The sequence below is a fragment of the Rattus norvegicus genome, chromosome 1 (genome assembly GCF_036323735.1).
Source record: "Rattus norvegicus strain BN/NHsdMcwi chromosome 1, GRCr8, whole genome shotgun sequence".
NCBI classification, from domain to species: domain Eukaryota; kingdom Metazoa; phylum Chordata; class Mammalia; order Rodentia; family Muridae; genus Rattus; species Rattus norvegicus.
In genome coordinates this window covers 120,315,203-120,340,858 of record NC_086019.1, presented here as the reverse complement: position 1 = coordinate 120,340,858, position 25,656 = coordinate 120,315,203, and the positions used below count along the sequence as shown (strand labels likewise).

At 36.2% G+C, this 25,656-nt stretch overlaps 2 protein-coding genes and 1 pseudogene across 3 annotated transcripts; all 3 read left to right on the top strand.

Moving 5' to 3' along the window:
- Rhog-ps3 (ras homolog family member G, pseudogene 3) overlaps positions 1 to 10,767 on the top strand; it is a 142,122-nt pseudogene extending 131,355 nt beyond the window's left edge.
- Snurf (SNRPN upstream open reading frame) lies at positions 1,706 to 24,013 on the top strand. Of its 2 annotated transcripts, NM_001270712.1 has the most exons (11): positions 1,706 to 1,804; positions 7,115 to 7,210; positions 10,730 to 10,878; positions 16,935 to 17,069; positions 18,383 to 18,526; positions 19,492 to 19,643; positions 20,152 to 20,263; positions 21,083 to 21,235; positions 22,147 to 22,285; positions 23,625 to 23,750; positions 23,850 to 24,013. In NM_001270712.1, exons 1-3 carry the CDS (start codon positions 1,791 to 1,793, stop codon positions 10,833 to 10,835), a joined length of 216 nt encoding a protein of 71 aa, NP_001257641.1. In that variant the 5' UTR covers positions 1,706 to 1,790; the 3' UTR covers positions 10,836 to 10,878; positions 16,935 to 17,069; positions 18,383 to 18,526; positions 19,492 to 19,643; positions 20,152 to 20,263; positions 21,083 to 21,235; positions 22,147 to 22,285; positions 23,625 to 23,750; positions 23,850 to 24,013. The 2 variants fall into 2 exon arrangements, with proteins under 2 accessions (NP_001257641.1, NP_570094.1); NM_130738.2 differs by lacking the exon at positions 16,935 to 17,069.
- Snrpn (small nuclear ribonucleoprotein polypeptide N) lies at positions 1,940 to 24,013 on the top strand. The gene is made up of 10 exons (NM_031117.2): positions 1,940 to 2,149; positions 7,115 to 7,210; positions 10,730 to 10,878; positions 18,383 to 18,526; positions 19,492 to 19,643; positions 20,152 to 20,263; positions 21,083 to 21,235; positions 22,147 to 22,285; positions 23,625 to 23,750; positions 23,850 to 24,013. Exons 4-10 carry the CDS (start codon positions 18,524 to 18,526, stop codon positions 23,885 to 23,887), a joined length of 723 nt encoding a protein of 240 aa, NP_112379.1. The 5' UTR covers positions 1,940 to 2,149; positions 7,115 to 7,210; positions 10,730 to 10,878; positions 18,383 to 18,523; the 3' UTR covers positions 23,888 to 24,013.
- Positions 24,014 to 25,656: the final 1,643 nt, after the last annotated feature.

Here is a 25,656-nt window from a genome sequence, read left to right as displayed (position 1 = left end):
TAGTGCTGCAGAGGAATTTCCATGCACACCTGGGGCAGATTAAGAGCAAGCCTCAGAAAAGCAACAACAAAATTCACCCCCAAGAGATCTGATCTACATTCCTACATTCCTAGCCCTACTCTATTGTCTTTTTATTTTGTCCCTAAGTAGTCTCCCACCGTGATTTGCATTTGCATTTCCTTGAGGACTGACAACAACATCTATTTCTTATTTATAGGTAATACATTTCTTCACCTGTTTTCAAAATTCCAGGTTAATGTACAGATGGTATCTTCATTGAATTTGAATATAGGATGTTTGGGAACTGGTGACAGCTCTGTAGGGGGGAGGATGGAAGTCGAGAACCTCAACACCCGTTAGAATACCTAATTAACAGTTCTTGGACTCAGTCAATAAGAAGCTGTAAAGGTATGCTAAACCGTATGCAAATTTAGCTTCCTTAGTTTTCTGTACTTGTCATTTTGTTTTCCTGATCTACAAATTCCTGCATATTGAGGTTAAGATCTCAACAGTGCATTTATGTGGGCAAACAGGAAATTAATAAGTCAAAAGTTACAGAAACAAATGCATGTATATGTATTCACAATCTAAATAATGTTTTTTTGAGACAGTGTCACACATTGAACCCAAGTTGGCCTTGAGTATGCAAAAATCCTGCTACAGAAGCTTCCTTAGACCTGGAATTACTAGGTTGCATTACTATGAGGTCATATATTTGTTAGTAAATTGTGTCTATTTTCCACCCCCACCAGTTATTCATTATTGATAACAGTTTAAATGTAAGAAAAGTTAGTAGGCAGGGAATTTCTCATATATATGAGACATATATTTTATAAGTATATATAATATATATATCATAAATATATTTATATATATTATATAGAGCTCAGTTGTTGTTGGTTTACCCCTTTAATTACAGAACTGGGCAGAGGTAGGTTCATCTTGAGTTCATCACCAGTTTGTTAAAAATGAAAATTCTTGGAGAGCCAGAACTACACAGATAAACTCTCTCCAAAACCAACAACAAAAGAAGCTGAAGCTTCCTAATGGAATGTAATTTCTATTAAAATTTAATTGCACCATGATTTGGGAGAAATATTTGTCTTCCTAATAATATGTTCTAATGCAGAGAAAGAAAATACAAATATCACTACATCAAATAAATGTAGAATTAGGAGTCAGGATAAACTTCTGTACAGAAATTTAAGCATCTGACAATTTGGCTGGGTCTCATGTTTAATATGCTTTTTTCTTTCGAAAATCATTATTTTTGGCACAGTATGAAGCATGATATAGCTTAGAAACCACATTTTTTTTTAATATTGGAGATCAAACCTTTTTTTTCCCTTCCCATATAGAAAAATCTGTGTATTTTAAAATCTCCCCCTCCCATATAGAAAAATCTTTGTATTTGAAAATCATGTTTAGATCAGTGATGCTTACAACTTCTTGGGAACTATTTTTAATTTTTTAAAAATATATTCAGAAATAGGTAATTGTATCCATTAGCCCAGATTGACAGCTATTATTTTTTTTTTTAAATACTTGCTCAAATTTCCTTAGTAGGAACTCTGAAGATCAGATAGCTGACTTTTGACAGGACATTGCAGTCAGAGAGTGACATGGACCCCTGCATTGCGGCAAAAATGTGCGCATGTGCAGCCCTTGCCTTGGACGCATGCGTAGGGAGCAGCACGAAAAACCTGAGCCATTGCGGCAAGTCTAGCGCAGAGAGTAGAGGGTGCTGGAGATGCCAGACGGTTGGTTCTGAGGAGAGATTTTGCAACGCAATGGAGCGAGGAAGGTCAGCTGGGCACTTGGCTTCTTCTAGTATTGGAAGTGCTCCCTATTTGATCAAAATATTCTAGATTTGGGGTTTTGGGGTTTTCGATGATCCAGATACTTTTATTCTTTAGAATCAGAGAGAAATCCTTTGGAGCCGTCTGACCGACTCCTTGGGTATATTAGTGCGGCATCTGCGTGTAACACGTTGCCTTTATTATGGTGGTCTGAGGTTGTTGATTGTGAAATCCAGGATGTAGGAGCTATGTTGCCGCAGCCTCTGGGCTCCGGGATCCGAGAGCTCTTTTGTATCGGCCGGTGGAATCTTTGGATGTTCGAGCTGTATTGCCGCGACCTGTAGATTCAGGTATTTTGGAACGGTTACTGAATGGCCTTTGGGCTTCAGGATGCCGGAGCTCTGTTGCCGCAGCTTGTGGGCCGCAGGAGTGGGGGGGGGGTGGGAGCTCTGTTGCTGCAGCCTGTTGGGATGGGGCGTGGGAACACTGCTGCCGCAGCCTGTATGCTCTGGGGGAGTGGGGTGGGAGCACTGTTGCTGCAGCCTATGGGCTGCCAGGCATGAGAAATCAGATGCCGCGGCCGGCCTGGATATGGGGCATGTGAACTCTGTTGCCGCCACCTGTGTGCTCTGGGGGATGGGAACTCCGTTGTCGCAGCCTGTGGGCTACGTGGGGGATGGGAACTCCACTGGCGCAGCCTGGCTATAGGGCTTGTGGACTCTGTTGCCGCAACCTGTAGGCTTCCGCGGGAGGTGGGATGGGTGGGAACTCTGTTGCGATGGCCTATGTGCAAGGGGTGAGGGGGATGGAAGCTGTTTCCCTGGTCTGTATTGCCGCGGCCTCTGTGCTCATGGTTAGGGAGCTCTGCGGTTGCGGCCTTTTGGCTGAGTGGGTGGTGTTGTGGGAGCTCAGTCGCTTCATTTGGCTTCAAAGCTGTTGTCAGAGCCTTGTAGTGGTGGCACGGCTGTTTTGGCGGAAGGAGATCTCCGCCTGAGGCTAGTGGGTGATTTACTCTGATACCTCGGTAACCACTTCAAGGTCATGCGGCTGTGCGGCAAGAGGATACTTGCAACTCAGAGAAATGATGGTATTATGTCCAGGTTGCAGGTGGCCAGAGTGTTTCTGAATCACAGTGGTTTGGGTTCTTGGAGCTCTGAGAGTGGATAGGTTTAATTACTGTAAAAAGTCTGGTAGAACCGACGCAGTAGGGTGTGTCTTTTAGCTCTGCAGTGCAGTGGCAGTCAGCTTCAGGGCTGTTCCAGGGTGGGGTCTGGAGAGGTAGATATGTGGAATGTACCAGTATTGTGGGAGGTGGCAAGTTGATGAGAACAGAACCCGTGGTATGGCCTGTCCTCAGTTTAAGGATTTTCTTCCTTGCTATCCTTTCTTGTATTGTGTCGTGTTGTTTCCTTTTGTAGAATTGTCTACTGCTTGCAAGATAGGGCTGAAAGCCTCAGTGTTCCATTTTCTTGTTTATTTTGTCACTGTCAACCCACCTCTCCCAGCGGTGGGGTAGTATATGAAATCTATGCAGTCCTTGCTTTTACCCACGCACGGAGTAGAGGTAATAAGACAATGTGTCTTTTTTATTTTATTTTTCATGGCTTCCTGAATTTTACCATTTAATGTCTTCTTGGTATTATCAAGGGGTCATGTCTTATGTCAAACGCCTTTGTGAGGATCTGTAAAGATGGCCGCTGCTGCAGAGGTACTGAAGTGCGCAGGCGCTGCATGGTGTATGGGGGGGGCAGTAGACCCCTCCCCATTATGCAACAAATCGAAGGAGGGACCAGCACTTGTCAGTTCTGCAGTGTTGGAAATTCAGCCACACCCTCTCTTAAGGACCTTCAGAATTAAGACTATGGAAGACTGGTTTGTTCCCTACAGGAAACAGATGCATTAGAGGTGACACCTACCTCTAAAAGAAGGGAATTAGCAGAGGGATTGTGCAGTATCAGCATCAAGGGGATGAGAACCATTTCCTTAACCTGGTGCTATAGCTGCCTATCTCCTTTCCTGCAGTGTCGCAGTAGGGAGTGGGCAGAAAATGGAGACTTGTTGGCGCAGGCTCCTTTTCACAGATTTAGTCCTATCTTCCATGACCTTTTATAATGGAAGGTATGTGTGGGAGGGGGGAATTTATTGGAAGATGGGGTGGCGAGATAAGGGATATAGAGCTTAGAGGTATGTACAACCTGAACCTGTGGTTTTTAGTAGTAGAATAGATGGGCGAGAATTTAGAACAATATAGCCAGGTCTGGACCTAATATTATTGGTGATGCTTAACATAGCATTACCTATCAGGTAGGAAATTTATATTTATATTTTAATGCTTATCTTAAAAAAATTAAACTCCCTGTAGCAGCTAAAAATATAGATTGTAATTTCTTAAAGGGAAGGCAAATTAAAAACAGGGTAGTGCATGCTCTAAGAATGAATAGTGTTTATTTTTTTTACAGTTTTGAAATAGAAACTAAATTTGAAAGCATAATGAACAAAATGACAGCATGTTATATTTCTTTATCAAACACACTTAAAAATGTAAAACTGGATTCTGACGTAATTCATCTTAATGTTAGATATGGTATGTATCCCGCTGTCACTAGAGTTGATGATCCACTTCACTTTCACTTCTTCCCTTTTCCAGTCCTTGAAACCACAGGTGTGACACATCTGGGTGGATTTTATACTTTGAAATTTTTTCATGAATTTTTTTTTTTTGTGCTTGACTTTTAAAAAGAAATCTTGTTTTTCTTCACTACGGGTAGGTAGTGTTTATGGTTGTCATCGTAAAAAAATGGCAAATTCTAGAAAATTTTGCTTCGGAAGATTGTGTCTTTCTGACATGACAGTCTGATCTAGACTAGGTTAACCTTAAACTTGTAATCTTCACATTGCAGTTGCCGGATTTCAAAAACATACCTTTAAACTACTGTGTATAATATAATTTAGTCTTTAGACTCTAGTAACATGATGTTTCAAATAATATTTTGTTAGTGTTTTAAGGAAGGATCTCAGTGTAACTCAGGCTAGTTTCAAAATGCTGTCTCATCTGACGTCTTGCTCTTGTGATTATTGCTATAGCACATTCTGAGTGGGAACATGGTGAGTATTCTTCACTTTAGAGGAACAAATTTTAATTAAGGGAACTTTATTGTTATTAAATGTGTTATTTTACTTGGTCTGTTTACAGACCTTTACATTAAAGTGACTGAATTTGGTCACTATTCCATTCTACTAAATATTACCATTTAGATAGCCTTTATTCCTTCCTCTTCATGAATGTATCTTCATTTTTAAAACTTGCACTTAAAATGCAGTTTTTGAAGTTAATCTGCTATATTTATTACTATACTCAATGTTACTTGTCTAATGACTTGTAAGAGAATTTATGAGTGATTCCTTGCTGTTTTCAGGCAAGATTTTGTTAATAAAACTGTGTAGCTCAAACTAGTCTTGAAATAAGTCTCCCCATTTCAACTTAGCAAATCTATGATTGCTAGTCCTTGGGTTAGCAAACCTGGAATTTGGGATTTTGAAGCAGGCCTTGGCACAGAGCCAATTTTGACCTTGAACTTGCTGTGTGGTATGAGCTGATATACATCCTTCAGGTTTTAGAGAGCATTTTTGCTGAAAGGGATTTATAAGTAAGTGCCTACGTGTGTATACACACACACACACACACACACACACACAAACACACACACACACACAGGTCAGGTATTTTTAGAACAGGTAAGATTCTATAAACAACTGTTAACTGCTAATAAATCTAGTTTTACAGATAGGTAGAAAATTGGCATTTAGATTCTGCTTTTGATAATCTGACTTGCCAAAGACCTTTCATATGTCTTTTCTGCATTGGTTTTTGTAATTTCAGTATTATGAATGGTTTCTGCAGTTCCTAACATGGCTACCCAGAGGCCCTTCTTACTCTATCTTCAGTTTGAAAGAACGGCCATTTTGTGAGGTGTTCCCAGATCTTAACATGGTGGTACATTTTCCCAGCCTGTTTATAGCATTTTTGTTTAAGCAGCCCTCTTATTTCTTTGTTAATCTTCAAGGTAGCTACATGTGCATATGGATATGTTTAGTTAATAATTTTCCAATTTGATTTTATGCTTTCATTAGTCTTCTACATATATGAATTACAATCTAAAAATATTTTCCAAAATAGTTTGGAGTGATCTTGCCTTTTTTTGGTAGAGAATTGGTGTATATTTTATATGTATATTCAGGTATGTGTATGTTACATCTACATAAATATTTTTGAGAATATAGTTGGAAATAATTTTACTTCATTTTCTGATCTTGATCCAGATTTTTCTAATGTAATGCTCTTCCCTAACTAAATTATTCTTAAATCACAGATTCTAATATTTTTAAATGTTTAATATGTATGCTCTATTAACATGCTCTATTTACATGTATACCTGCATACCAGAAGACTGCATCAGACTGCAGTATACACAGGAGACTATGAGTCACCTTCTGATTCCTGGGAATTGAACTCAGGACAGACAATTGCCCTTAACTGCTGAGCCACCTCTCTAGCTCCAGATCCTAATATGTTTTAAGCATAAAATACTCTAATATTTTAATTGTATCTTATTTTGATCACTGACTGATTTAGAACTTGTATTTGTAGAACAGACTGGATTTGAACATAGCAGAATCTGCCTATTTTTTGCCTTTGTTCCTGCTTTTACCTTAAAATACTAGAAATTAAGGCACAATTTGTCATAATTTTTCATTTTTAATTAGATTACAAATGCCTTTTAATATCCACTATACTAAAGAAAAAAGATTCTAAGTGAAGCCCTTATTTCTTCCTTCAAGCTTTTATTTTGTCTTTACTGTGTGTTTGTGGTAGTAAGAGGAAACATGCATGTATGACAGACATAGAAGTAAACATAATTCTGTGGAGTAGGTTCCCTCCACCTACATGTTCAAGGGTCCAGGGATCACTCTACAGTTGTCTGGTTAGTATTTACAGCTGGTAATGCATCACCTACTGAACCATTTTTCAATTCTATACTTATGTTTCAATATAAGGACTCTTTTAGCCTCGTATGATTCCCAATTTGGTAGGTAGCAGAGTATCCTTAAAATTTTAATTTAGGGTACCCTGCCTATATCTCATCAGGGCTGAGATTAATGGTATGTACTACAACCTCTAATTTATACAGATCTGAGAATGGAGCCCAGGACTTCCTGCTTCCTAGGCAAGAGCTCTGAGTACCATTCCTAATTCTCATAATTCATTTAAATAATTTTTATAAGCTAATGCATTTGTTATTGTTTTTCTCATTCAGGGATCGTTTACACTTGAGAAGAACTACTGAACAGCACGTGCCAGAGATTGAGGTCCAGGTCAAACGTAGAAGGACAGCCTCACTGAGCAACCAAGAGTATGTGACTTCTGAGTTAAGAAGCAAATAACAGAAAAGAGATTAGAATGACATTAATTGAATTAATTGACCTAATAGGGAAGATGTAACAAAATAACTAAATCCTTAGTTGTATTGTTTTAACATCAGTTAGCTTTTACCATTTTAGCCATGCCTGGTTGAAGTGATATTTACCTGCCTCCACCTTAGGAGTGCAGGAATTAAAACCATGCACCAACACACCTGGTTCCTTACATTTGCATTCAGTATAACATGGTGACTTTTTCCTGACATTTCAATCACACGAATGTTGCTTCCTTCACCTTTCCCATTTTTTGTGATGTTTGAATTAAACTTAGAGCTTCATACATACACTTAATGGAAGTGTTCTATTTTTGTTTTTTTAATGTGTAAGGGATTTGTACCATTAGAATTACATATTTATAGTATGAATATCTAAGTTATGCTATTCATTTCCCATTCATAATAAATGCTTTTTCTGCACTGGTGAGACATTAATGCACACATTTGTTCTTTGTAAGGAAGCTTATTATTTTGAGATGGAAATCTATACTGACCTGATTGTGTCACAAACCAAAGTATGCTCTTGACTCTTGAACCTTCTCCACATCCGAAGTGCTGGTATTACATGTGTGCACTACCATGACAAACTATATTTAGATTCATTGTATCATATATCTTAGCTAAAATTTTATAAGTATTTTCATCAATTCTTTCAATATACATATGCACACACAAATGAATCCTGATCTTTATCTTAAATAACTCTAAAATATACTGATCATTGATGTATAAACTCTGAATTTATTGAGTCTCAACTATTATCAGCTCATTCTTCTTTTTTCCATAGAGATAATCTCAAATTGTTCTCCTTTCAGGACTTATTAATGGCATTCACATTTGTGTTTTTGAGGGTATATAAGGGGAGAAATGAGGTTTTGTTTCTCAGTATACCTTTATTACCTTCTCACGTTGGTGTATCTCTATATTGATTTTATTTTATAGAATGTAGTATTTGAGTGCTATAAGAATAGTTATTTCTTATTCAACAACGTGGCATTTGTTTTTGCATTTGGGGGCAGACAGTACAGCCATATATTGCTATTCATTTCACATCCTTTATACTAAAGGACTTTTCACCCCAAAATTGTAGACAATAGGGAACAGTTTGTGCCACACAGGATTAAAATAGTTGAATAGACTAAAGATGGCAAAATATTATAGATAGGGGTGTGTGTGTGTGTTCCTTTTCAAATCAATCTGCAAAATAAAATTAATTAAAGGACATGATTAAAATGATTTTTTGGTACAGGGTTTTACTATATAGCTCTGTCTATCCTAGAACTTACTATATAGACCAGGCTGGACTCAGACTCACTGATAGCCTTCTGCTTCTGCTATTAAAGGCAAGTACCACTATAACTGGCTAAGAATGATTTCTAAAAATAGGAGAAAATAAAATCTTGACTCCCAGAAGCTTTATATAGTATGTAAACTTTCAATAACCATCTTGCTAATGGGGAAGGATCCCTCAGGTTTTCTTTGTTGTTTTTTTTTTTCTTTGTTGTTGTTTGTTTTGAAGAGCTGGGTATTAGATGGATGGGACTTGAACTTGAAATCACAGCAATTTTGCTTTGGCTTTTTCACAACTATAGGTTATGTGCTACTAGAATACAAATCTTTTTGCATTTTTGTTCATTTCTCCCCTCTGATTTTATTTACTGTCTCTTGGAGGTTTCACCAGGTGGCGCTGGCTCTTACAGTTCACTCTGTAGACCCAGATTGACTTCAAATTTATGGCAATCCAATTACCTCTGCCTTCTGAATACTTAGTTATGTGATAGGAAATGGCTCTTGTGTTTTGCTAAAATTTTATTGTATAGAGCAATGACATACATGACTCAAAATCTCTTGTTGCACTGAGCTTAGCTGTTTTAAGGTATCAGATATATGGACATATTTTTTGAAAGGTTTATTTTATTTTATATATATTTATGGTTTTCCTGCATATATGTCTGCACCACATACTTACCTACTATTCAAGACCAGAAGAGGGCATTTGGGTCTCTTGGGACTTGAGTTAACATTTCCCAGAAGGTTTTAAGCTACTTGGTGGATATTAGGAATTGAACATTCTTCCTAAGAGCAACACTTGTTAACTGCAAACCAGCTGTCTATACATCATTATTTTATTATAATTCTCTCTCTCTCTCTCTCTCTCTCTCTCTCTCTCTCTCTCTCTCTCTCGGTGTGTGTGTGTGTGTGTGTGTGTGTGTGTGTGTGTGTGTGCACTTATGTATACACAGACACCTTGTAAAAAGGTTCATGAACTGGAGAGATGGTTCAGTGGTTAAGAGCATTGACAGCTCTACCAAAGGTCCAGAGCTCAATGTGAAGCAAACATATGAGGCTCCCATCTATAATGGGATCTGATACCCTCTTCTGGTGTATCTAAAGAGAGCGACATTGTACTAACATATATAAAATAAGTAAATTTTATAAAAGAAAAAAAGGTTCTTGTGGCAGTAGTAGCTAGCCTTTTACTAATTTTATTGTTTCTACATTCTAGGTGCTGGGATTAGTAATTTATGCCATTTAATGCCTGCTCATTTTGATAATGCTTTTTTGATACAGCTTTTTTTTTTCTTTTTTGATCTTTTTATTTTTTTTCTCCTCTTTTCCTTGCGGGTGGGGTGTTCCTGACAGGGTTTCTCCATAAAGCTCTGTCTTGAAACTAGCACTATATATAAGATAAAAATAATCTCTATCCTTGAACTCATAGAGATCTGCCTGAATCTGCCTCCTACATGCTGGTATTAATAGCTACGAGCCCCCAGTAGATAGGGTCTTATTGTCTAGTTTAATATAGTTTGTAACTCTATATAGTAAACTTAAATTGCCATGAACTTGTGCCAGGCTATTTGTCTATCCTTTCTTCATATTGGAATTACAGATATATATGACTGAGCTTAGCACTTTAATATCAAGGAAGACAAAAATTGTTCTCAAATATCTACATTATATATTCGTACTACATGGTAGGATGGAGAAAGAAAAATGAGTAGGGGAAATGGTCAAATTTTCCATTTGCTTTTCTTCCTCTTGGGTGTAAATGGTTTAGGTAATTTCTGGGAGAAATATCCTCATTAATAATTTGTAAACCATTTAAACAAATCCCTTGCCCATCACATGTTTGAAATTATTGTTTTACATAATTTAATTGAGAAATGAGTACTTTTGGTACCTTCTATATGAGGACTCTTGGCTTTTTAAGTAGTAGGATATATCACCATACTGAACAAATATCTAGTAGTTATTTATTCATTCTTGTTGGCAGAAATCCCTATACCAAGTTAATTGTTGAATGATATGTTCATACCTAAATGAAAATATTTTAAACTATGTTAGACTTTTTAAAGGAGTCTCTTTTAGAGTAAAGATGCCTATATTTTCCTGCTTATTGCTATCTACGTAGACAGATGCCTTTCACTATTTAAAAATATTGTGCTCTTGCTGTAGGTGTCACTTGTACCCAAGGCGTTCTCAGCAACAGCAAATTCCTGTGGTGGATTTCCAGGCAGAACTGAGACAGGCGTTCTTAGCTGAGACACCAAGAGGTGGTTAAAGCAGTATTGGAACTTCAAGGTGGTGGAAGTCAACAAAAACAGGTTAGAATTAATTCCAAAATAAACAAAAGTAAAAAAAAAAGAATAAGGTATCTGGAACTTAAGTGATACAATTAGGTATTAAAAAATATATAACCCAACATGAGACATACAGAAATTTTGTAAAATCTGCATATTAAATAACACTGAAATTAATATAATTAAGATCTTAATGTATCTGCCCTCATGTCATGTTTCTATATCTTATTTTAGAATTCATTAAGAAAATTTAATATTCTTTTTCATTGCTTGGTTTTTTCTATCCTATAAAACATTCATTTATTAGAGAATTTATATAATTCTTGTGAGATTCTTTATTCCTCTTAATATTTTACACAGTATTTTATTAGCTTTTATTACTCTCAAGAAAGTGTTCAATTTATGAATATACTGAAATGGTCATTTTAACTATGATGCAGTAGTCATAAAATTCTAGAGAAAGAATTTCACCGTGATTATTTCTCTTGAATCAGTATATCATGTAATAAAATATCGTCTAATGATGTTGCAATCTTAATTGATTTAAATTTCCTTTATTTAGATTCTCTCTTACAATGAAATGCATTTTCTTTTGCAGATCATTTTCTTTTAAGCCAATTTATTTAATTTAGAAATATTATGTTTCAACTGTATGTCTATCTACGATGGGCATACAGTACTCACACAGTCCAAGGATTTCTTGGACATAGTGTGAAATAAAGTTAACGTGTTTACTTGTCATTTAAAAATACTGGGCTCTGGATATAGGTGTCACTCGTTCCCAACGTGTTCTCAGCAGCAGCAGCAGCAGTTTGAGTTCATTTAGTGAGGTACAAAGTACTGCAAAATGAGACTCTGTTTTTCACTTTGACCAAGAAGGCCTGTTTTTCTGCTTCAATGACTTAAAAATTTAAATTATATGTGTATACTACCATACTAGGCTTATTTTTTTTACAGGCTTAATGTATTTATTCAGGCAGGATCTCATTATATGACCTTGCCTGGCTGTAATTTAATGTAAGGAGAAAGTCTCATAAGCCATCCATCCATGTTGGACTGTTGATTGGCTAAGTTTTGGGCAGGTATCAAATGCATGTTTACTTATAATTATGATAGCTCATAAGTATACTAATTTTACCATTCAAGAAGACATTATTTCCCAGAAGTTCTCTAATGCCAGTTCATGACTTTTCTATCCATTCTGTGATGACTTTTTGACATGGGTGGTAGTGGAGTGATATAATTTATGATTGAGCCTTCCACTTCACTTTCTGCACTTTGGTCAATTGCAAGTCTCTATAAAGCACCATCCATTGCAGAGGGAAGCTTCTGATACAAGGTGAGAAATGAACTAATATATGGGTGTAATGGTTTTCGAGGGCAGTCGTTTTATGTCAGTTTAACAGTAATAGTAGTAGCTTCCACTGTAGTGCCTGTATTTTTCTCAGCTACTGGTTCTTAGCCATGTTTGAGTACCAGGTATAGCATGCCTTAACTTCATCTATTTTATTACTTAAAAAAAAATAAACATGGGACTGGAGAGCAGTGGTTAAGAGCACTGACTACTCTTCCAGAGGTCCTGAGTTCAATTCCCAGTAACCACATGGTGGCTCACAACCATCTATAATGACATCTGATGCCTTCTTCTGGTGTGTCTGAAGATAGTACAGGGTATAGTATACAGTATACATAAGAAAAACAGTAATTAAAAATAAACATTATGTATTTTTACAGGAATCTTCAGTGGCCTGAGAGGGTATCACAATCCCCTGGAAGGGGAGGTGTAGACAGGGATAAGCTCCTTTGTTTTAGGGGGAACTGAATTAGGGTCCTTTGCAAAATCATAGTAACATCTCATAAAATAGAGCCAAATCTCTTCCTGTTTTCAGTTTTTAAAATTGTATCAATTAAGCTGGGCACGGTGGCCTTTAATATCACCAATCAGGAGGCAGAGGCATGTAGATTTATGGAAATCACAGGCCAGCCAGCCCAAATTATGATATTCAGACCAGTCAGTGATATATAGAGAGACTGTTGTCTCAAAAAGCTAATAAAAGAACTAAACTATTAAAATATATAGTTAAATTAGAAAGCTGTTGGCTACTGCTATAACATCCATGCCATCCTTACACCAATGGTCAAATCCTAACAGGGTGATTGTTATTGTAGGTCACAGGGCTCTCAACAAGATAGAATGGAGTTCTTCCAGCATTCTGTAAAGCACCTTCTGACACTGAAACCTAGCCATCAGTTAGGAAGCTTCTGGAAAAATTCAGTTAGATATTTTTGCTCTATGCAAATAAATTATGTGGCTATTTTAAGGAATAGGTTCTTGTTATCAGGTTCTGGTTGGAAATGTAAAATGTATAATATACACTAATATAATAGTTTACATCAGTACATATTATACAATGGAGGGTGTAGTCTACACCACACTGTACCACCCACCTCAAGGGAGATATTTCATACCTGACAGTGTTTATTTTGTTTTATACATTATGGGTTTGGAAAGCATGGAACTACAAATAAATTTTCTTTCACATAATGTATATGTTTTGAAAGTTTGGTGATGAGATTTCTTTAAGACTGTAGTGATAGAATGTTGTGAGCCATCATTTGGGTGCTGTGACCCCAAAATGTCCTTTAAGACTACTGAGAAATCTCTTCAAACCATTTATTTTACCGATTTAACGTCTCTGGAGTTCTTTATATATTCTAGATAGTTTTCTTCTGCCAGATATAACAAGCAAAGGTATTCTCCAAATCTGAGATCTATCTGTGCATTCCATTAACTGTCCTTTTCTGTAGAGAAACTATTTAGATTTGTGAAATGCATTATTTGTTTGATTTATTTTCTGCATTACCAGAGTGCTACTTATGTTTTGCAATTCTTTGCAATTCTATTTCCCTGTGCATTTCATGATTTTATTTTCTTTACAGCTGAATAGAAATCACGAGAAATGAACATGGTTAAACAATGGGTGTAGTAGGGTACAGTATACATATATATGTCCTAGAGTGGAGTAACTAGGTCAGTAAGATTTATAGACTTGTATAGAGTTTTAGAGATAGTTATTTATTTTATGTGAGTATACTGTAGCTGTTTTCAGACAGACCAGAAGAGGGCATATGATCCCATTACAGATGGTTGTGAGTCACCAAGTAGTTGCTGGGAATTGGACTCAGGACCTTTGGGAGATCAGTCAGTGTTCTTACCCACTAAGCTATCGTTTCAGTTCTGTATATAGTTTTAAAAGGAAATTCAATCCTATTTTGTATGTCTTCTGTAGCATGTAGTCTGACAGTACTGAATAAACCTTCCCTACATAGTGTTTGTCAGTTCTGTTCCTTTAGCAATTGTGACAGAAACATAATGTATTCCAGGTGGTTTTAATTTTCATTTCCCTGATTGCTACCCCCCACCTTTAAATATTTACTATGTATAAAGTGTTCTGTCTGCACTTATATATGTGTGTATATGCATATGCAAATGTATATACATGCAGGTCAAAAGAGGACACCAGCTCTCATTGATAGTTGTGAGCTATCATGGGATTGCTGGGAATTGAACTCAGGACCTCTGGAAGAGCATCCAAAGCTGTTAACTTCTGAGCCATCTTTTCAGCACTGCTAAACACTTTAAAAGTTTTTATAGCTATTTATGTTTCTTTTGAGAACTGGGTTGATATCTAAAGCCTATTAATAACTATGTTGCTCTCTGTTTTTAAATGTATGTGAGTGTTTTACCTGCATGTTTGAATTCATACTATATGTATTTAGTGCTCACATACCAGAAAAGGTGGTTGGGTATCCTGGAACTGGAATGTATATCAGATGTTGTCACTAGCCTCTGAGCATATATATAATGTTGTATGTTATGAACCAACTACAACATGGTTCAGATTATTGTAGGGTCTTTCATTCTCCTTCCTGTCCTGTCCTCTCCTCCCCACCCCCTGTCTTTTTCTTTCTTCCTTTTTTTCTTTCTTTCTTTCTTGAGGTTTATTTATATTATTTGACTACATTGTACCTGTCTTCAGGTACATCAGAACAGAGCATCAGAACACACTCCAGATGGTTGTGAGTCACTATTTGGTTGCTGTGAATCTCTCCAGCTGATGGTTAGGTAGCTATCTCTTTTACTTTTGAGGCAATTTTCAATCAGCTTTCCAGATTTCTTAGTGTGGTTGTTAATGGCACAGAGGGCTAAAGTCATTTATATATTGGCTTTGGCTCCTAAAAGTTATCTAGAAATGGTTTTTGCTGGGAACATTGGAGTATAGTCTACAGCATTACATTTATAAAGTTATCATTATTTTTTTTGTCTTTGTCTATTTCTCCTTTGTTTCCTCCTTATTTCTGTTTTACTATCTTAATTTATGAAATAAGAATGGAGACACTGGGCAGCCCTGTATTGGTTCTCATGTATTGAGGTTGCTTTGAGATTTTCTCTATTTAGATTAGCTTTCATTGTAAAATTGTTTTTTCCCTCAATAAAAAACTATATTTTAAGAAAACAAAGAAAATCATATCTGAAACACAGGTAAAATGTGCTAACAGATCTGAAGATTTTTTTTTAAAGCAACAAATTCAAATTAACCAATTTGTTAAAAATGTGTACATTATTATAACAAATATCTAGAAAATGGTTTTGTTAAAGAGAATTTGCTTTTCATTTGGGGTGATGAGACATTTAATGTAAGTTTCTGTCATCTCTTTATTTTTGTCTCTGTCCTTTTCTGAGATACTTGTGTGCCATTTAGGCAATCATATGAATTACTCAAGGAACATTAAAAGGACAAAAATAAGCCACTCACCCAGTTCCTGGATTCTGAAAACAGAAGAAATGAGCACGACCATCTCCCATATGAAGATAATTAGCCGTGAAAAAAAAGTTGTAACCTAAAACAGGATCAGTCATTGTCTAAAAACCAGTCCATTCTCTTAAAGCAAGGATTTGTTTGGACCAACTTGTAGAATTAGAACTAAGAAAATTATCAAATAGACCACCTCTTCTTTGGTCTGCATATCGTGTGCCTTATCTTAATTATTCACTTATCATAAAATGCCATGTCTTTATCCCAAAAACAGACAGATTTCAGAGTGCTGGGTCTGTTTTATTGATTCTCCAATGTCACCACATTGAGTAAATTTCTTTTCTTCACCATCTCTTTGAATGCATTTTGGAAGACGAGGATGGTCTTAAATTCAAATATGTCTGCCACCTGAGTGCTAAGAATATGGTGTGTGCCACCTCTGTCCAGCTAATAATTTTTTAATAACTTTAATTTAGATTAAAGATATTCCTTTCACACACATGCATGAGTTTGACTTCATTTGAATAACAATGGCTGGTTCATGATAGGAAATAGCAAGGTCACATTGAGCTTGATGTGATGCTTTCCATTAATGGCAGCACAAGGAAGTCAGAGGCACTCAGATCTCTGAGGCCAGCCTGGTTGACTTCTTTGTGTTTTAAAACAGTCGGGAGTATGTAGAGAAACCCTGTCTTAAGAACAAAACAAAACAAAACGCCAAAGAGATAATTGTCACATTGAAGGACTGCTTGCTAGCCTTTGTTTGTGAAAACAGATTTATTAGTTGAATTACTTGTGACACTTGAGAAGATAGAAAGAGAAGGTTATAGGAAGAATTAAGAGTATTTATCATAGAATAAGGGCTACATAAACATAGAGTAAGAAAGGTACTTTTGCTAGTTTGACATAGCTGTGCATAGTAGCAAATGCCTTTAATCCTAGCAATTCAAGGACAGACAGGCAGATTTCTTTTTCTTATTTATTTGTTGTTGAGACAGGATTTTTCTGTATAACCTTGGCTGCCCTGAAACTTGCTCTGTAGACCAAGGTGGCCTAGAACTCCTAAGAGATCCTCCCAATGCTTCACCTCCAGGCAAAATGTGACAAATTTTAAATGTGATGATTGTGTACATACAAATATTCTCCATATTCCCCAAAACATAATATGAAGCATTCTGGTCTTGATATATGTAACTATATTATGTGGCAGCTTTTCTGTTTGTATTGTTTGGCGATATCCTGAAGTTTTCCTATGTATTCCAGGCTAGCATTGAATTTCTAGGCATCATCCTATCCTGCCTTGCTTCTCCCAAGTTCTCATAGGCATAAAACTATACAAGGTTTTTGTGGTGTGTGGAAAGGCTTTGTCTTACCTATCCAGAGTCATAGGGATACAAGGTAAGACAAGGCAGGACATGACTTTAATTTAAATGAGTACTTCTTTACTTTTCTTGTAGTCAATTTACAAAGGATTATGTAAAGATTACATATTCTTCAAGGCTGGAATTTTAATAGAGCAGTATGAGAAAGGAAGTAAAATAGAGAGTATATTTAAGGCCAGATTGGGCTTTGCAAACCCTTTCCTCTAGAAATCAAGAATTTGTACTATCACATCTTCAGATTCTCATTTAAACTTCTGATTAACTTCTGATTAAATGTGTGGGCAGAGTGCCTTTGTAATCCTAACACACAGGAAAAGCATTGAAAATTCTATGCTAGGCTGAAATAAATATAATCAAATATTTGAGAAAATTTTATGCTTTAACATGCAGTCTTTAACAAAAGGCAATATTCCTAGTCCTTTGTTGTATTTACTTTTTTAGTACTTAAAAGTTCTCAAACTTTCTGTAAAACTGTTGGCAGACAGCCAATGAATTCTTCCTCAGCATTATGTATGTATATTTTATTGTAACCATCTGTCAATTTTCAGCTATAGCTTGTGTTGTTCAATGAAACTCATTGGTTAGTGGAGGAAGGCTACCTACCTATCATAGTTTTAAGAGGGGGCAAAAGTTCATTTTGAACTAAGAAGTAAATGAGATAGTAATAAATTTTGGGAAGTGAAAAAAGTGGGTGTTTTGGAAATATATAGTATTTTAAATTTTTTTACTATTATAAAAATAAATATTTAATGGGAAGGTGGTCAGTATAAGTGCTTTCATTTCAAGCAAGAGGATCAAATTTTATAAGCACTTATATAAAATCCTGGCAATGTTTTGAGATGTCTCAGTGGGTTCTGCAGAAGACTCTCTTTTGGTTTCCAGCACTCATGGAGGCTCATATCTAGCTGTAGCTTCTAAGTTCTAAGGGGTTTGATACCTTCTTCTTACCGTAAGCACCAGGCACATGCATAATATAAAGATATGTGTGCAGGCAAAACATGTTAAATTAAAATTGTAGGTTAAATCTGTAAGCTCCCTAGACACGTGGATTTCTAGAGCTTAAAATATAAACTGTGATCTCATGTTAGCCAGAAAGGAAGGTAGCATTGCTATCTGTCCTATAAATGCATCCAGAAATATACCCAGGAATCTTCCCAATACTCATGTCCAGTGGGTTTCATAGATCTGGTGGTAACAGTACTGTTAAAATGGAGGACTGAAACAGATTATCACTGGACACGAGAGAGAACATGTATATTTACGAAGTTACAATGTTTGAATATTTTAAGCCATGAATTGAAGTACAGTGTATTATGTTTTCCTCTGCAGGACCTATCCACTGATTGTGAAACTTTGGTCAAGCTTACACTGTGTTAATAGCCTGCATCAAACCTTTATTTATTGCCCTTCTCCAAGTATTAAGGATCTTGAAATTTTAGTGTTGACAACTGCTATTGTGGAACAGCAATCATGGTAAGTTGTACATTTAAGCAAAGGTTTGGAGAGCTGATATCCAAACCTTTTTTGATAGCCGTCATAGTTTCTCAATGTTTGGAGGATTTTTAGTAAAGAATTTTAGAAATAACAATCCATAACGATGAATGCTCAGTGCTTAACAATTAAGATCATGTATAGGGTGATCAAAAAACATCTTCGGGAAGAGTACCAAGGAATGGACGACTTACAGGTTTTTTTTTTTTCAATGACTAAATCTTTTAAGGGACCAACTTGTAGATAGATGACTCTTACATCAAATTGCAGATCACAAGCACAGTCTACTGGGAAAGAACTGTTGGATAAAGAGAGATTGTTCTATAGATTAATGTGATTCTGAATGTCAAGGCCTCAGACTAAAAAAGAAAAGATGATAGCTACTCTTAGATTTAAATATTATGACCCATGCCTAAAACCAGCATTTTGATGTGGAGGCAAGAAGAATAGGGGCTCATGGTCATCACATCAGTCTTGTAATGGATTACAAATTTAAAATATTTTAATAATAGTGATGTGGGCCTGATTGATCTGTGTGCCTTTTGGGGTGCTAATTTTAGTTCATTGAGTTGGCATTCATAGTTTTTAATGAGGAAATATTTTGTTTACAAAAATAATTCAGAGGAAGAGGTGCTCTGTTAGAAATTTAGGTAACAATGTGGAAGGACCGGTTGACCATTGAAATAGCAACTCTTGAGGAGTAACTAGGTTGGAAGGTCCCCAATTTAGTATTAAATTCTCTTAACCGTGTTAGATGAGATAATAGGTTCTGAGAAGTGAAGAGAGATTTATAGTGATCCTAATTCAATTTGATATTTTAGTAATTAGAGAACATATGAAACAAACTATTGGAGAAGCATTAATACAAGTGTAGGTAATGAATAAGTTACTGTTGGAAAAATGGGATATAGATGCACTTACCATTGATATTCCTTTATAATTGGCAGACTGTGGGTAAGAGTAGCAAGATGCTCCAGCATATTGACTATAGAATGAGATGTATCCTGCAAGATGGAAGAATCTTCATTGGCACCTTTAAGGCTTTTGACAAGCATATGAATTTGATCCTCTGTGATTGTGATGAGTTCAGGAAGATCAAGTAAGGCTGTTTTAGGTCATGGATGTGGGAGAGAGAAGTTAGAGGGAAGATTTGAGCTGAAGTAATATGACATAGAGTAACTATAGTGAATGTAGTCACTTTAATGAGTCAATTTTCCTATCTGACCTCTTAGCCCTATTTCAGGATTCAGTCAAATCATTACATTGCATCAAATGCATATCATGCTGGCAAAAATAAAAATCTCTTGTCAATATTATTTGGTTATAGGTTTTAGTACACTTATAATTTTATTATAATTGAGGATTCAATTATGCCTACTTGAATAAGTCATCATGAAATCTGTATCTAAATTTTGCAAAAGAACATCATTTTGCATATTTTATAATATCTAGCAAGCATTCAAAGGAAAATAATTTTACTATTTTTATATGACTAAGTCCTCAGAGTAAATAGCCAAATAAAACATTGTTTACATGTGAATTGTTGCATTGAGTTTTAAATGAAACCTTAATGAATTAACTAATGTTTATTTACTTCTGATTTATAGGCCAAAGAATGCAAAACAGCCAGAACGTGAAGAAAAACGGGTTTTGGGTCTGGTCTTGCTACGTGGAGAGAACTTGGTTTCCATGACAGTGGAGGGTCCACCTCCTAAAGATGTAAGGAAGATATAGGAGAGGACTTGCATGTATTTGACTTTCATTTTTAATTTATATTCAAATGGTTGATCTATAATGTGTGGGATACTTTGTTATTTGAATATCTTCTCAGTATACAGTAGAAGAATACTACAATATACCTAGTACTTAATAAAAGTATTGATTGAGCTGTGTCTTTACGAATTAAGGATTTATTTATGATTCCACCTCTTTACTTGTATACTGGATACTCCACCTCTTTACTTGTATACTGGATACTACCTAAGGTGTGGTAAGGAATTGACTTCATTTTTTTTCTTAATGCTATTCTGTTCTCACAAGGTTTCAGGGGCAATTGTCAATAATTAACAAACATATAATATAGTTTACCAATCATTGGACAAACTGGATACCCACTTACATTTGCATATATCTTTTTGGAAGAACACTGATGTTTAGCCTTAAACTTGTATACTTTACTTTTTTCTAGTGTAGTAAGGAAGGGGAGGTATTTTGATTTGACCAAAGCAGTGTTTGTACTCTGGTAACAACATGCTATTTCTATTAGAAGGTAATGTGAATACAAGATCCGTGAAGGACAGAAGTATAAATGAATTCTTATTGGGAAGAAGGGGTTCATTTATGTTTATGCAAGATTATAGGATCTCAGTCGGTATATAAAATCTGAAGGGTGCTGAGGAAGAGAATTTGTTGTATTATACCATCACTTATTCTAATCATAAAGTGATTGGAGATGTGGACTGTTAAGATTTCACCTTTCAATAAAATTAGTTTTGAGCAAATTCACTCTGTTGGGTAAGCTATACATTTTCATTTTAGACTGGCATTGCTCGTGTGCCACTTGCTGGTGCTGCAGGTGGCCCTGGTGTTGGAAGAGCAGCTGGCAGAGGAGTACCAGCAGGTGTACCTATTCCCCAAGCTCCTGCTGGATTAGCAGGCCCTGTCCGAGGAGTTGGAGGCCCATCCCAGCAGGTATGAATCAAAAAAAGAAAGGTTTTCTATTAATGAGGAAATATTTTTCTACCGGATATTTTTTATTTACATTTCACATGCTATTCCCTTTCCCGATTTCCTGGCCAGATGCCCCTATACCATTCCCCTCCCCTTTTTCTATGAAGATGTTCCCTCTTCCCAACCAACCCCCTTCCCCACTCCCCAACATTCCTTTGCACTGGGTGGGGTGTCTAGCCTTGGCAGGAACAAGGGCTTCTCCGCCCACTGGTGCCCAACAAGGCCATCCTCTGCTACATATACAGCTGGAGCCAAGAGAAAATATAAATAGAGCATGGGAATGATGAAATGTGGAAACATAAAGCTATCATTATACTGTTTATGTTGTACATGTTCTAGAAAGATCTAATACTCAAGTGTGTAAATGGAAGAGACTAATAGTTGCTAAGATTAAAAAAAAGACTTGATGCAATTAAAGATTCAGTCATATATGCCAGATTAAAATCACACACTTAGAAAATTTAAACGTGCTAAGATTCAAAAACTGAGAATAAAACTGGATGTAGTAGTGCATGACTTTGTGGTCAACATTCTGAAGGCTGAGGGAGATAGATCTCAAGGAAATCTAGCATAGTCAGGAATATTAGACACAGTGTCTATTGTCTGGAGGAAAGAACAAACAACAAAAGAAACAACCTACCAGCAAACATAAACCCATAAAACAAAAGTTCCAGGCTGTGGGCTCAGCAGCTCAGCAGGAATATTTGCTTATTATGCATAAGATTCTGGATTTATTGTTCATTAGCTTAAAAGAAATAGAGTAAGATAAGTACAAGACTCAGCAATAATGTTTTTAGTAGAACATATTTAGTATTAATTTTCTTTTTTGGAAAAAGACTAACACCATTTGTCTTCTTGGCATAACGTCATAGGTCATGACCCCACAGGGAAGAGGCACTGTTGCAGCTGCTGCTGTTGCTGCTACTGCTAGCATTGCAGGAGCCCCAACCCAGTACCCGCCAGGACGGGGAACTCCACCTCCACCTGTAGGCAGAGCAACCCCACCTCCAGGTAAGGGCTTTATGATAAATAACAATGATTTTGTTTCTAAGTGATTCTATAATCTTGAGGAAATACAATCTTAAGTACTGTGATTGAAATGAGATAAGGCATCATTGCATTGCCTTGCTGAGAATTTATTAACTCGTGATTTGGGGACTATTTTAATTATTTATTAAATTATTATTAATTGAAAACAGGTGGTTTTTTTTTTTTTTAATGGAGGCAGGTTTTCTGTGTAGCCCTGACTATCCAGGCTTGGCTTTAAACTCTTGTAAATCTGTCTGTGTCTGCTGCCTGAGTGCTGATATTAAAGGGGTGTACCACCACTGCCTGGTGAAAATATTTTTTCTAAATATATTTTGATGGTTTTTCCTTCTGTTTTCCCCATTCACGTTCTTTACTATCAAAGAGAATGCAAAGCAGAATAGGCCAAAACAATCATAAAACATGAGATAAAGACCCCCCCCAAAAAAAAGCAAACGTATACTAAGATATATTCCCTCTCACACATAGTAAACCAATAAAAGCAAAACAGGAAATGCAGAAGATAAAATAGGTGTTCAAACGATTATGAGATAAACTCCAAATATACTTTAGATATAGTTTTGTCATCTACTGATAGGCATGGACTTCTCTTTAAGTGTTTTGATAGGAGAGCTTTCAGTACAGGCACCCCATGTTACTTAGACAAGTACAAGCTTGGTATAATACTAAATGTTACCAGTCTTCTTGCTAGACAGCCCTCTTTCCTTGGTATCATTTATCCTTAACTCTTATAATCTCTTTCCTCCTCTTCAGTAGGGTTCCATGAGGACTTAGGGCAGAGTTCTGAAGGAGGTCATTTTCTGTGCACATTTTCTGCATGTGGGTCTCTGTATTTGTTTCCATCTATTGGAGCAAGCTTCTCTGATGATGGTTTCACAACTCACTGATCTAGATAATGCAGAATGTCATTAGTGCTGCATTCCTTAAGCAGACCAATAATATTTTGTTGTTCCCTAGGTTTGTGGCCAATCTAGTCTCAGATTTCTGGCCATCTAAGGAGCTGTTTGTGCTTGGTTCCATCTATAGGAGAGGAATGTAAACTCAGTCAGATAACCCTTACTCCCACAAGCCTTGACACTATCACACCAGTGCTTCTTTCAGCCATGTCACCTTGTAGATCATAGGGGTGATGCTTGGTCTACATATTTTTAAGTGTGTAATGTGGAACTCTGGTTTATAGTATGAGATACTTCATTTCTCATTACCATTGTTGGCTCATTTCTTTAACCCCGGTTTTGTGCTAAATTGTAACAGATTTACTGAGCTGACATGAAGTGTTTACTTATTTCTGTCAAATTTTAAGGCATTATGGCTCCTCCACCTGGAATGAGACCACCCATGGGCCCACCAATTGGACTTCCCCCTGCTCGAGGGACACCTATAGGCATGCCCCCTCCAGGAATGAGACCCCCTCCTCCAGGAATTAGAGGTTAGTGGTTATATTATAACTTGGGAATGACATCCAGGTCCTGCAGTATTAATATACCTTTAACATTAATGGAATTTTTTTTAAATTTTTTCTTTCTAGGCCCACCTCCCCCAGGAATGCGTCCACCAAGACCCTAAGATACAGTTGATAAATCTCAGCCCTTCTCTTTCCCTACAATGCTTCTTGTGAAATTGTGTCGCCTGCAAGCTTTTGACCCCTCTTACTGCATTAACTATAGATAATAAATACATAGCGCAATTGAATTGAGGTTTTTCTTTGTCTGCTGATTTTGTTAAAGTTAGAGTGAAACTTATTGTGATTTGGTGGTGAAATTATTGTTAAAGGTTACTAAACTAAGTTTATATTAAGTAAAAACCGACATAAAGTTTCTCAAGGTAGTTTCTAAGGATAAGATGGTTGAAATGTTTTCGTGATTTCTGACCTTACAGATAAGTAAAATCAGGAATGATTTACTAAGATGTACAAGGCATTCTGGTCACTTAAAGATGTCACAGTTAACACTGTGTAGAGATATTTAATCAAATATTTAAAGTCACATCAATTATGACACGGGTGTGTCATAGCTCATGAATTAAAACATGAAATACAAGGTATTTTCCAATCCTCCAACCATGCTCTACAATTAAGTTGACAAACATACATACACCCATACAGGCACATACACATTTGTTTCATATCTGTACATGCACGCACGAATACACAAATACAGATGTTTACCATGTACACGTTCTATTATGTTTTTTGTATGTACATTTGTTTAGGCTCATTTCTTAGTATTAAATTATAAATGTTTTCCCTGAAGAAGGCTCATTCTCAGAAGTCAGTGGCAATTCATCTATACGAGGCCTTGTGAAATTTCCAGTATCCATGTTAGTATGTCTGTTGATGGTATTGCATAGCTTCTGTCATGTCTAGGAGGAGTTGCTATTTAACCCTCCCCATGTTCTGGAGATTCATAAACAGGAAGCTCTGAGATTTAGGTGTGAATGGTTGACTTCACATTTGAAGAAAATCTATGGTCTTATTTCTGAACTAAAGGTGACCCTTCCTTTTCTGCAAGCCAGAGGTGAGTTTTAAGATAAACATTATTTTGCTAGTGTATTTACCATTCTGGACTATGTATTCTAGACTATTACAAACATAGTTTCTTAAGAATTTTATAGGTTATAATTATGCATCAACATGACAATCTATAAATGTCCATGGAAGAACTTAAACACATAAAAATCTCTTAACCACTTAGACATCCTATGGTCTCCATTTAAGGGAAATTTAATACAAGGTCTCATAATCTAGGTACACCTCAAATTTCTCTTGTGGATGAAGATTACGTCAATCTCATCCTTCTGCTTCAATATGCTATGTTCTAGTATTTCATAAATTTCTGTTATGCTCTACTTCATCCTAGACATATGTCAGCTATTTATGCCCAGCATGTATGAAGGTGTTTGATTAAGTATAAACCAGTTGCACTGGTGCTGCATTGGTGCATCTTGGAAATGGAGGCAAAGAGATTAATGGTACAGTTTCAAGTGAGTTCTATAGAACGGGGTGTGATAAATGAAACACTGTCCCAACATCAGAATTTTGAGGATTACTTGAAAAATACACATTTTATAAATTTTAGTCCTTAATTATAATCTAATTTTGGACAGATTGTGTATTAATGTATTTGAAACTGGTTTCCTATATGCTATTAATATACAATAAGGTATTGGGGGTGAAAGGGAATTAGAAAAGTTATATAATATTCAATGAAATACTTGTCTAATTTTACAGACTTGCTTCTCTTATCTACTGATTTAAACAGGTTCATAGAGTTAAAGATTTGAAATTGCTTCTTAGTTCTTTTATTACCTTTCAGAGAAACTGTTCATTTTTCTTT